General features: G+C 44.2%; 1 protein-coding gene across 3 annotated transcripts in view; it reads right to left on the bottom strand.

Moving 5' to 3' along the window:
• Positions 1–13,383, bottom strand: part of STK11 (serine/threonine kinase 11) — a 45,717-nt gene extending 32,334 nt beyond the window's left edge. Inside the window, exons 1-3 of one of the 3 annotated variants that reach the window (XM_010563171.1) lie at positions 2,931–3,009; positions 2,136–2,457; positions 1,704–1,787 (exon numbers count right to left, since the gene is read on the bottom strand). In XM_010563171.1, coding sequence (XP_010561473.1) covers positions 1,704–1,787; positions 2,136–2,194 — 143 coding nt within the window. In that variant the 5' untranslated portion in view covers positions 2,195–2,457; positions 2,931–3,009. Of the gene's footprint in view, positions 1–1,703; positions 1,788–2,135; positions 2,458–2,930; positions 3,010–11,888 lie in introns of those variants that run through there. The other 2 variants (XM_010563170.1, XM_010563169.1) reach the window with 2 other exon arrangements.
• Positions 13,384–13,493: the final 110 nt, after the last annotated feature.

Below are 13,493 nucleotides of genomic sequence, written 5' to 3'. Positions count from 1 at the left end.
CAAACCTCTTTACCATGCGGCTGCACAAGCATTTGTACTGCCACATCCTCAGCCATGCTGCACAGGCACCAGCAGTGTCAATGAAAAGCTGGAGAAAGGTTAAGCAAGAACATGATCGTGGCTTAATTCGCGCTCCCAGCCCCACTGAAAACAAATTTCTCTAGTTATTACCACTCACATGCACAGAATAAGCACTTACACAAACAAACTTTCTAAGAGTGTAGAAGCAGCTAAAGATAAAAATAGTGAGGCCAACCTACACTTGCAAGGGAAAAGTACTGAAAAACAATTTATTCTTTTTCAAACACTACTGTTCAGAAAGTAAAGCAAGGAACATCCTTCCTGGCTTAGAGGTCACATTTCTGAATGACCATTTTGGGTTGTCATCACCTGTTACCGACACATGAGGTCTCTCTCGGGCTCTTTTTCCCCGTGCTTCTCCTTTAGCAGCCCAGATTCTTTATTAATTAAAAGGTATCTTTCTATAGACAGTAACTGAATTGCAGTCCCTTCGGTCTGCTAAGGCTACAAAACACAAGCAAAAATTGTCACGCTTTTTTTATCCTAATGATTTGGTGGCAGAGTATTTGATGTAATTAAAGCACACAATTAAATTACCCATTTTCTGAAGTACTGTAATTGGAAGATAGTATTTAGAAAACACTGTCAAAAATACAAGCAACCACTTATAACATGTACTACAACAGATGAGCTCAATAAACTTACAAACTGGTTTAAGTCTAAGTGTGGCAGACTCATTAGAAAACCAGCTACTCACTTGCAAGTTAAAGGCATATAATTACATTGGTCAGTGTCTATGCACACTTGGGGGACACAGTGCACTGGAATAACATATTAAAGTCTGAAAGATGCACCGAGATCACAAGCCACAGCTTTGATTCAAGAACTGAGCAGTTTAGTCTCAAAAAGCTGGGCTGTAGATCTCACAGGAACAATATGCTTTCAATCTCTCACGCCTGTTACAAGCTTTAGGTCACTTAAAGCGGTATCACAAGGGACCTTCACACAAACAACAAAACAGAGGAGGCTTGAGTAGGCTTGGGAGTTCATCTTATCTTGTTAAGGATAACCAGCAGCAAAGCATGCCAACTGCCCACAGAAAAGGCAACACTGCAGCAGTCCAGACCCTCCAAAGGGAAGGAGAGAGTTGCAGGCATCCGGATGCCAGCAAACAAGTAGATTTCTTTCTTCTTTTGAGTGAAAAAAAACCAAAACCTAAACCCCTGCCAAGGACTTAAAGGAAGAAGCATTAAAAAAATTGATTTCACATAGCATAGACAATAAAAGGTCCATCTTCAGGGAAAAAGAAGCACTAACATGTACCACAGCTACGACAGGAGGTTAGAAATGGCAGATCCACAGCTGTGTTTTCATCTCCAGATTGCTGAAGGTCACAAAATAAAACACCATATTTGCGGGTCAGCTGTCCCCTACCCCGGCCCTGCATCAATAACCTGGGGACAATATTTCGTCTGCTAACTGGGAAGCTGAGAAACTTAAGAAAATGTACTTGTGTGGAAAGTATTCCAGACACACAGTATGTTTAATACCAGGGAAAGCAATTTTAAGCTTAAGAAACACTCAAAAGGGCCTTAACAAAAGTAGAAGTATAATGATTCAGCACTATAGCAGAGAACAATGGGAATTCAAACCTTATTAACAACTGTGTGAAAAAAGGATATATTTTCTGCTTCTCTTCATTGTATAAGACATCTACCAACTGGATAACATTTTTGTGCCGTAATCGTCGCAGGAGCTGAATTTCCCTGCAGGAAGACAAAAGGAAAAAAGTTATGTTTAAAAAGCTTATTTCCTTACTATGGAATGAAATTAACATTTTCTAAATCACATAGATTTTAAAGACACTTCAAACTGTATTAGTCCCAGCCGCTTCACCTAAGACTACCTATGCATGCTGTTTGACAGAAGGTCTTGTGTGTTCTTGAATTCATTACTCCAAGGTTAGACCATGAAAATACTTACTAGTCACTGACTAGGACTATAAACAAGCACCCTTTCAGTTAACATTACACAGCCAGTCAGTTTTCTCTGGGCAGGAATTTTAGTACAGCGGTAAACAAGAGCAGGAGAACCATGCCCAAGGAGCAACCTACCTTTGTGCTGGACATGAAATTGGTTGTAAGAATGCCCTGTGCCAATGCTTTGGTGCCATTCAACGCAGGCTGTGTTACTTCTGCTAATAGAAAGTTTTATTCTGCACGCCAATGTAAACATTATTCTGGTTTTCCCCACAAAAATCTGTGTAGTGCTCCCCTTTAGCTGTTTGACTGGTCAACAGTAGGACGTTGACAGCCGAACATCTCCATTCAAAGTGAGCAGGAAAAAGACAATGGCAAGCTTGATCAGAAGTGCATCGTGCTGAGCCAGCCCACAGAAAACACCTGGTGAGATCCTGCTGGACCCTCAGACACCAGGCTGTGTGGAAAGAGAAATCAACCTCAGGACACACTCTGCAAACCCCCCTGCCTCCACAAAGCAGCACTGGCACTGGGCTTGCAAGGGCCTGGTGCAGCAAGCCAAGCCTCCTCCTCCCACCCATTTAAGACGGGTTTACCATGTCCCCTGCGGTCCCCTTCTCAGCTCACACCCTTCCCTATGGCCCTGGGCAAATGCCTCACCATTCCCAGTTAAAGCTAGTGCTGACTAAAGGAAAGGTATAATTGGAACTGAAACACTGCCCTGTCAACTGCTCAGGCAAGTCAAAGCCTACCCTGATTTGCTCTGCATGTCAAAGATGCAGCTTTATCAGCTTCCTTCCAATTAAAGCTTTTCAAACAATGCTGACTGTTGGAAGCTTAGCTCACTACCAGTCTCTTCTGTTAAACCCCTAAAGATGCACTACATTAGTGTTTACCATAATATCTAGGACAGTCACTTCCAAGACAAACCTTTCATGTTTGCACTTCGTGCTTCTTTATACATGTCATCTGTAGTGACAAGAGCAGAAATAAATTTGCTTGGGCTTCCAGTCTTTGTACTTCAGGGTACGTTTTTAATCAGCATCGTGACCAGGAACAACCCCCACAGATGTCAGTGCAAGGCAGCGTCGTGCAGTTAGGTGTGCTCCTGTTGTCGCAGGCAGCGCCCGGTGCCAAATGTGGCAGAGCAGTTAACACTACATAGCCCATTTCAGCACAAATTCTGTTATTTAGCTGGGAAGCAACTTGAATATTAGTTACTTGCCAAAAAAAGAAATAAAAAGTTTCTGCACCTAACAAGGAATTCCTTCTGATAGCTCTTGGATTATGAACAGATAGAAGTAATTTAAACATAAATATAAAACCATCAGAAACTGGCTGACCTACTAAAGACATGAACAAACGAAACCAAATTGATTTTTTTATTATACCACATGAAATTCATCTGAAGAGGGGTTGTTCAGCAGAACATGATTTTCTACAGAACACATAAGCTGCAGAAAAACCAGGAGAGGAACCTCACTAGCAAAAAGAGACAAGTGCATCTCCAGCAGCACTGCATCTTGCACAACGCATGCAGTCCGCAGCCATAAAGGGGAAGACAGCCAACCTGCTGAGGCTGCCAAAGGAGCAGCGAGTCTCCAGTGTTCCCGACCCGAGAAGCCCTGCACCAAAAGCTTCCCGCAGCCAGGAGACGAGCGTGATGGGTGTCAGAGCTGAGGGATGCAAGAAGTTCACGGGTGGCAGATGACAACAGCCTCCCAGCAGTCCCACCAGCCACTGTGGAGCTGGCCTTGGCTGGGTCCCAGCAACTCCAAACTCTACCTCAGCACCCCTCCAGCTCACCTCCTCACTCCCGATGTGAGCTGTCTGGAGACCTCCCACCGCAACACAGCCCTGCTCCCTGCCACACAAACCACACTGAGAGCTGCTGGGAAGTCATGCACAGTTTAACAGCTACAGGCTGCCCACCCCTGAGCACCATCAAAACCAACATACAACAAGCTGTTCAGCATCGGGGTTGCAGGCCAAAGACCCCTGACCCGGCCAGTCCGCTAGTCTATTTGGGCGATCAGTTTAAGTGTCTTTACAGTAGAGCTAGTACAGAAATCATCCTGAAGACACATCAAATTCCTCATGTGCAGTAGCCAACTATTGAGGCAGTTTCATAGTGCCCTTTAATAAAGCTATAACTTCCAGGAGAATTTAGAAACAAAGCAACCAATATAAGAATTGCAACATTACTCTCAAGAATGAGTCAGAAACAGGAATTCCAGCTAATAACTCCATTTCTTCCAAACTTCAGTCCTAACTTAACTTGACTGAACAGTTCAGAGATCTGAATTGAATCCTCTGTTTGTGGGGAATAAAGAATATAAAACTGAGTGAGGAGACATCTTCCCTTGGCTATGAAAATGGACCCTTGTATGTCATCTCCTATCAGCTGTTTTGATCTTTGTCTCTTGGGATTTTGTACTGTGTCCCAAACCACATTTTAGTATCTTTTGCATTAAACTCAGCCTGCAGAATCCCACTGGATGCCAGCTATGAAGATGAGAAACAGGAGGATCAGGACAGTCAGGTCAGGGTGGTTCTGTCAGTGTCTGGAAGCGCAGATACTGCTCTTCACTTCATTCTTCTGCTGCTCAATTCTGGGCTTGTGCTAAACTGTACACAAACTCTTCTTTCCAGTTTCTTTCTCTTGCTATTTAGTAAGTTGCTTTAAGAAACAGGGTTACATTTCAACAGTTAGGACTCTTGAAAGCAGCATTACAAGGAATTCAGAGCACAGCTTTGGAAGCAAGAGCCTCTGCCCAAACACATGACACACCAAGCTCAGAAAGGCACTCACCCCTTGCCTGCACAATTAGCCAGCCTCTAATAACAAGCTGTGGCCAGTACAAAGGCTTGTTGATGCATCACATCTGATTAACAAACCAGTAACTGCTCCTTCAAAAGGCTCATAAGATGCAGGAATGCAAGCAGGTTTTTTTTTTAAATATTTTAAGGATCCCCGAGCAGTAGTATTAATTACTTCACTACCAAAGTTTGGGCCAGACACTCTTCCTTTATCATATATGGCTTTAAAAAAACCCAACATTATGATAGCTAAACAGAAACCTAGGATAAGGCAAAGCTCAGAAGAGTGTTTATTTTAAATGGCAGACAGATTTGCAAAGTGATGCAGCTGCTCTAATTATAGTAATGACCAAAAGGCTGAAGTGGATTAAATTAGCATAGAAACTGCAGCCAGCATTAGTGTAGGTCTAAGAAGTTCCTGCATAATGAAGGGAGACAGGCTGAGTGCTCAGACCAAGCCGGCAAGAGAGGGAGTGAACACACATACTTTTTAAAATAAGACTACTTTGCTGTGAAGGCAAAGCAAGCTTCCAATATTAGGAACATGTTTAAAATCCTGATCCCAACAGCTCATTCCCTGTAATACAGCTTGAAAGCACAAATACTAATTCCTTCCACCTTCAATGGACTAATAAATATTTCATATTTCTGTAATGATTTTTTTCTTCCAGAAGAACTTTGTGAACCAATCTAAAATGCCAGTGAAGTGCACCCACCTCTGGGGCAGAGGCCAAGCAGCCCATTTCCCAGAGGAAAGATTACTTCTATTTTTAGCTACTCTTGCATTCTAGAACAACTGAGGAACAGAGACAGCCAGACCACAGTCACCTCTGATTCCATTTCAGTTTTCAAACTTCACCAAGTAAGTGAACATAGGTGGTCACCTCATCAGAAGGTGCCTACATTTACTTTTTTCAAAATTAACAACAAAAAAACCACCCCAGCCCACTGCTTGCTTTGTAATTTGCCTGCAGAACAGCATTTCAATTGACAGTACTGGGAAAGAGAGATTTGCATGCCTACAGTTTGTTGCCTTTTCTCTCAACCAAGGCAAGGCAGCTTCCTGCCTTTCCTATACTAGCCTAGTGAATCTGCTCAGATTTTCAGGATACCTTTTGAGCTGCTGCAACTTTGCCTCCTTTCCTTGCTACCTCTAAAATTTAACATGAAATTTAAATCACAACAGTTGCTTTTGAGATCAGACCCCTCTCCAACACAGAGGGAAAGGGAGAACGCCAGCAAGGGGGCCAGGCTGTGCTTTCTGCAATGCGGTAATCGCCTCCATACCCATCCTCCTTTACACCACTATTATGTGGCCAGAATAGTCTCCATTATGGAATTGTTCCTAGCTTTCCAGACTAGAAAGCCCTCAAGTGTGTGACAAGACAGACTGCCAGAGTACAGGGCTTGCTTCAAAGTACAACCATCTTGGAGAAAAAAACAGAGAAGAAAAGATCTGGTAAGTTTCTGTGTGGTTCTGTCAGACCCATTAAGCTCATCCTGCCAGATGAAGACTTATCCCTAGCAAGGTACCTTGCTTTGGCAAATAACAGGATGGTGGTGGTGTTGCTCAGAACTGTATATAGCAAAGCTGCCTACTTGTACCATGTGCTACACGACTTTGGAAGATGCCAAGGACAGCCTGGAAAGACAACATTCTTTCCTGGAGCACATCTGCAATGTAAGATTTAGCATTCTTTCTACGGTTTGTTTCAAGCCTCAGTTTCATCAAAGCCATTCTTGTTTAAATAAAAATGAACAATACAGCCAAAAGATTCATTCCCTTCCTTTGGTTGACAAGGTTCCTCCACAGGTCTAAGCTTATAGGATTTTACTGGAGATGTGTGATGGTGAATCTTTTCCATGTTACCTACCAGGTCAGATCATATGTCAGAAATGAGGGTTTGCAGCAGGTCTGCAGCGAGAGTCTTCAGCCTGGGAGAAGCTTACCCCCACCCACTCCTTTATTCTTCAGCACACAACCATGGCCCATCTCAAGCTCTCTACATACAGCATGTGGTACTGAGGAACGAGGCACAAGGAACTGGTACACCTCCACCATAGCACTGGTGCCACAGTGAAGGGCTAGAAGATGCGCACAAAGAACAGCTCCATATGCCAGTTCTGGCACGTACCATAAATCCACTAACACCATTCTTGCCAATTGCTACAAAGGACTCATTTGGTCTTTACACAACTGAACAACTACATGATGCATTTATTTAGATTGATTTTGTAATCCTGTATAGCCAAAACAAATTTTAATTACAAGTTAGTATCCCCAATACGCCACAAAGATTAACTTATTTAAGGTCTAGCTTGAGAACAGCTTTTTCCTGTTTATTTCACCTAAAAATTAGCCTCCACTTGCAAGGATGCAACTTGTCATTTTCATCCACATGAGAAGCTGCACCTCTTCACTCTTACAAGCATGAGTGATATTTCGGATAAGGGACTGAGCAAAGCACTTCACTATTTCCCTCTGCAAACTAAGCTTCACACATCTGAATGTACATCTGACACAGGGAGGGGTTGACATTATGTGTTGATGAATCCAGTGTTGATCTACACCTTTCAAGTTTCAGTATCCAAACGGTTCTTCTCCAGCCATTACCCCAAATTATGTTGTGAACATTATAGCATCTCCACCACACTCCCACTACCTCTCCCTCCCCTAAGGACGCAACATGTCAAGATACAGAAACAGCCACTGTGGTCACCACACTTCTTCCTTTATGTGCAACCCAGAAGCTGCTGAGAGGTTAAATGCTGCGGACACAGATCAGAGCATACCCTCTGCCACCAAACACAGCAACCTGAACCCTGACAGCTCTCACCTTGCAGAAGCTGAGAGCAACAGGCAGGCCAGCATCTACTTCCAGAACTGTGTTTGTGAAACCAAGAGGCTGCTAAGGGAGGTGAAGATCACAGTGTTACTTCTCTTTACTAGTTCCAGGCCTCCATCCACATCACACTCCTAGCAGGGATGTCTGACATTACAAGCCCTATATCTACCACAGCACAGCTACCCACGCTCTTCTATGGATTACAGTTTCTAACATTTTGCCACTGAACCCAAGCAAATATCTAGCTTAGCAAAGAAAGTAAGAGCCACCCAGTTACATACAGCAGACCTTTACAGTTAGGAGGGACAGGAAATCAGATGAGTCAGCTTTAGCCCATCTCCGTCTAAAGCACACGCCTCTGTGGCTTGCAACAAGTCCTTCCTTCAGCAGAATTGTCCATGTTTTGAGGTGCAAGACTCTTGATTTGCAGACCCAAGGAGCAAACTGCCGAAGTACAGGCCTACTACACATTTTAAACCTCCAAGGAATTCTAATGAGCATATATTCAAATCTAAGTAATCACTGATCATGGTAAGTACAGTACAAGACACTTGGGATACGCGCAGAAAGTCCCAAACACTTAATTAAAATGTGAGGCTATTAGCACACAGTTTTATTAAACTTGTGCTGCTCGAAACAAATGGTCTTCCAAATTTTCTTTCATCTTTTTGGCAATCCTACTAAACTCATTTTTTTTGTATTAACTGGAAGCAGTAATTAGCCATAGTACTGTCTGGTTGACTAAGGCACCCCAACCTTTCTCTAAAGTAACTGAAGAGAAATGAAGGTTCTCTAGATGGATTTAGGGAAATGTGTCTTACGCATTTAAACTCTCGACATCCTCACCAGGACTCACAGATCCCTAAACAGCTCATTTTTCAATGGCAGAACTGGAGTATTTTAGGGTAGAGAATAATAATTCAATTTTACGTAAGTCTCAAACATATTTCGGTCATAATTTCTAGGTCCCCAGAACTCTGTTACTGCACCAAGAGACAGGGGTGGGACAACCAGCCTGCACACACAGGACAAGGCTGCAGTTTCAAACATAAGTAAGGAGTAACACAAAAATGGCATTAACAGTTAGAGCTCCCCGAGCTATAACACCAGTCCCACATATCCAGGGTCCCCTACGCGCAGCACAGACCTGTATGATCCTCTCTGCAGCTCATCGTTATTGTGCTCTCCCTTGCTGTCATTAATCCCTGTATATTACTTGCTCATGTAATTACCCAAGGGCCAACAGTCTAGGAACTGTTTTCTAGGGAATTTCTTTGATGACACACTATCAATGTAAGTTTCATCTTCACTACAGCAGCAGCAATACTGAGGCATCCTGTGATAACGGCAGAGGCACAAGCCCATTATAATAATTCAATTACATCTCTGTAACCAAGTCACAAAGGTAGCTTTTTCCTGTATGGTAAGAAATGCTGGAGATCACTTTAGTAGGAACAGGCACTGTCTTTACAGTTAAGAGAAAACTGTACAACAAGGTACTTTGAGACTGAAATAGTAAATGGTCACTTCCAAGAGATAAGGACTTTTAAACCAAGCCTGAACACGTGTCCTAATTGCTTAGACCCTCTGCCAGTGCACTTTTAGCACATTTGCAGCCCTATATGAAGACATTAACCCCCAGAGAGCAGACTAATAGTTAAGACATTATGCAGTGATTCTGATTATGCAGTACAGCAGAGAAAACAATTCATTAAGGATTCAGAAGACTCTTGCTCCTGACCATTTCATTTACCATGAATGCAAATACTTTGGAAGAGCCTTCTGCTTGCACATAGCACTGGGGGCACTGGCAGGGAGAGAGAGCACCAAGCAGTGGTCTAGTTCTGGTGGCAGATGAAGAGATTTTTAATCTCAAAGGGCACTAACTGAAGTCGGGATGTTTACAAAGATTAGACAACTAATCACACTCATCTCTCACATGTACTGAGCTGCGGACATCCTTGTACAGATAAGGATGCAAGTGGGACTGGAAGCAGCCCTCACTGTAACACAGGAATTACATATTTACTTATTACTGCACTTATTAATAGCTTTCAAGAAAGAAAGGACAACCTAATGATATGACTCAGTCCACAATCTGATTTTCTGCTGTTCTATTACATGTGGGTAGTTTGCTAGGTACAAACTGCTCAGCAAAGCTGCTCAAATGCAATTGTAGAAAGTGAAATTTTAATGGAGTCTGACCAAGCAATGTGACATCGAAAAAAATAATGTTAGCAGTCCACCACTACCTGGAAATACAGCAACAGTTTGCTCCTCCCCCATCCATACCGACTGGTCAAACCATATGGGTTTGATGGTGTATCTCACAACAACAGAGTGGAGACAGCTTTCGCTCCCTGTCACAGTAGTGCAAAAGGGTATTGATAAGGTCAGACTGCCACAGTACTAGGGTACCACAAAAATACAACATTTTGCCTTAAAAAAATTCACCACTGAAGAAGTAGGCACAGCAAACAAATAGGTGGACAAAGAGAAAAGGACAAGGTGACAAAAATAGGAACTTGAACTAAAGTAAACCTTCATTACAAGACAACATCTAAAATCTGCCTCAGTGTTTTGAAGCAGGTGCAAAAACATCCACAGCAAAACAGAGTTGTGCTTGGCTAGTCTGCTTTAATAACTAACCTTGATGAAACCAACCAAAACATTCACAGACAGCCTCTGTGCATGAATAAAACTTCTACAGAGTTCACTTCAGGACAGAGGACCATTACCATGGTTCTGATATCAGGAAACTCTCCCAGTATCTGGCTAGTCTTTTTTCACTACAGCAGTGAAAAATTTAAACTTAAAAGTTTCACTAAGGAGGAAACAATCTCCCCCTTCTTCAGTAGAAGCTCTTGATGTAACTGAAGGAGGGGGCAAGGGTAGAAAGGGGCACTCATGCCTTTACCAGAAAAACAAGAAACATTATTACATATTAACCAACAGTTTACTCTGATTCTGAACTTGAGCCAGCAAAGGAGGGAAAGGGAGGTCCCAGCATTAGGATTTGTGACTATTCCATAGCTAAGCCTGTCACTGAAGGTTAGAAGGCAAACTTAAACAGCTCACTGACAGAAGTCCCAGTACAGGATGTGAAATATCTCACAGCTGAGCTCGGAAACTCAAACCAAACTGAGAAACAGAAACAAGACTCTGCTAGGTCAGGGCTCTACACTCAGCACACCACAGCTAAAGACGCAATACAAGAGTCTTCTAAACATCTCACAGGTTTTCCCTCCCACTACGAGATAAACCCTTGCAAATAGTTTGTTTTGGCTGCAGAAGGCTCCCCTCCATAGCAGATAAACAACTATCTCACAGGGCTGTGACAAACTGCTTGCTGCAGAAAACACAGCTGGCTGCGAGGTCCCTGCAAGCCGAGCACAGCCCCAAGAAAAGGGAAAGTTTCATACACCAGGCCCTACAGAGTCAGTGTAACACCAGGCTTCTCCCACAGTTAATTTTAATTAGCTACTTGTGCCCTGACTAATCAGTATGTAACTGGCACTTTGAAAACTTCCAAGCACAGATCTTGAGTCACTGAAATAAAAGAGGTTGACAACCCTTGACCCCATTTTACAGCTGCAGAAATCAACTCAAAAGAGCCTTGAATTACATCCCAAACTCATTAGTCGGAAATGAAATGGAGAAAAAAAAACAGGACTTCCTATGCCCATTGGATGCACAACCCATTGGATCACGTTCCAGGCACCTACTACACGGGTGGGAACAGTAATTGCCATCCCAAAGACCTCAAGAGCCACACGTGCCTAGACGGGTACACAAAGAACGCAGAATGGAACCACACAAAGTGCATTTCTGCGCTCTCAGCTACACCACCTCTCACCTTTCCTAGCTGACAGCACCACAGTTTACCTCTTCAAGGTTAAATGTTAAAGAGTAATTTCTTCAAGAAATACTATTTTATTCTTTAAGTAATATTATTCAAAAAATGGCGAGTGTTACAGGCTGCCTGTTGGGACAGACGGACCTGCCTCCCCGGCCCTTGAGAACCAGTTCCTTTCCCTGTTCCTAACCTCAACTGAGCACTGGCTGCAGTTCAATGGTAAAGAGATTCCTGAATACCTACGGTTTAGGAAGCATTTCCACAGCAGAAAGCCATGTTGTGAGTTAAAATGATACAGAACTTCAGCTGGAAAATAATGACAAAGTTTAACCCCTCAGTTCCCAGTTACTGGAAATATTTACTCACTTTTTCACATTTGCCTCCCCATTGGGAATTCTGCGTAACTTCTTCTTCTTCAGTATTTTCACAGCTCTCCTACAGAGGGTTTCAGAGTCCAACATCTCCTTGACTTTGCCATAAGACCCTTCTCCAAGTAAGTCTCCCATCAGGTATTTGCCAATAAGCTTTGCCCTTTTCCGCCGGGGCTGGTAGATGACCTCCGTAGAGTCAATGCGATGGATAAAAGTGTCCATCCCCACAGACATCAGCTCGCTCTCTGCAAACATACCCAGCTGCTGCGGCTCCTGCATATCCATCCTGGATTAAGTTCCTTAACCTGTTTTCCTTAAGCGCTCAGGGTTTTAATCCTGTTTGTTAGTTTCCAACACTCCCTTTTACTCCTTCTTGAAAAAAAAAATCCAGAAGATTGTACAAACATGAATAAAAACAAAACAAAAACAAAACAAAAACAAAACAAACCTATGAGCTGCTTCCAGCTCAACTGGATGCTAAAAGATCCAGGCCTGGCTCCAGTAACACAATGTCTTTTAAAAAGAATATATATCTTTGACCAGATACACTCAGTTTGGGACTTGCTTTGCTTCTGACCTGGTCCCACTACTGGGGTTCTTTCAAGTCAACTTGGCCTTTAACTTGGCCCAGTTTGATTCTTAAGTGCTAGGTCATCCTCTGGGACTTTAGGCCGCCACATAAAAACAGACAATTACTGAGTCTCTTTCGTGACTTTCCATTCCTAGCAGATCATAGTCACCAACTCCAAACTGGATGGCAGGGGAAGCGTTTCTGCCCTGCTGTCCTCACCGTCCAGCTATGAGCACAGATGGGGGTTTTTTCTTCAGCCGTTTGGAAGCTGGAACCAAGTTTCTTTGAAGGAGTTTTCAGAAACAATTCTAACGTCTCCGCTTTTCACGCCTACAAAAGTTTGAGGCCTTCGGTGCCTATCAAGATCTCCCAGGGGCATCCTTCAACCACTTGGATTCCGCCTGGCACATGATGTGTCACCACCACTGGTCCTGGTGTCAGCCGGTGTCAGACAACGCAAAACCTACTACAGCTTTACCGACCCACCTTAAAACGGGAACAACCAAGAGGAAGTAATTCTCTTTGCCCAGTACCCAAAACACCCCATTCCCTTTCCACCAAGGGAAGGTCAGTGAGCAGATGTCAGCCCCTCCCGGGCTCTCCCCCCGCCCCACAAGTGTCGGGGGGCGCACACACACACACACACCCCCCGCTGCCACCCCCGGGGGCAGCAGGGAGGGAGTGAAAAGGGGATAAAACACCTCAAGTGCAACCAAATTAGCGATGGAGCCAGGAGGGAAGGGTCGTCCCCCCCCTCCCCGGGGGGGAGGTGACCTCCGGTTCCTCCCCCGCCTCAGCCAAGCCCCCCGCTTCCACAGCGGGGCGGGGGGAGCCCGCCCGGGACGGGGCCTTTCCCCCACGGGCCGGGGATGAGCCCCGCAGGCGGCTCCGGCCGCTCCCTCAGCCCGGGGCCTCCGCGCTCCACTGCCGAGTCGGGGGAGGGAAGGGGGCGGGCAGCCTCCTGTGTGTGTCCTGTCCCCCTCCACACCCCGCTCCCCGCCGCCAGCCTCGGGAACCGGGCCGGGTCCC

Source organism: Haliaeetus leucocephalus, unplaced genomic scaffold (genome assembly GCF_000737465.1).
Source record: "Haliaeetus leucocephalus isolate CR32 unplaced genomic scaffold, Haliaeetus_leucocephalus-4.0 Scaffold164, whole genome shotgun sequence".
NCBI lineage: Eukaryota > Metazoa > Chordata > Aves > Accipitriformes > Accipitridae > Haliaeetus > Haliaeetus leucocephalus.
This window is presented reverse-complemented; position numbering and strand designations above follow the sequence as displayed.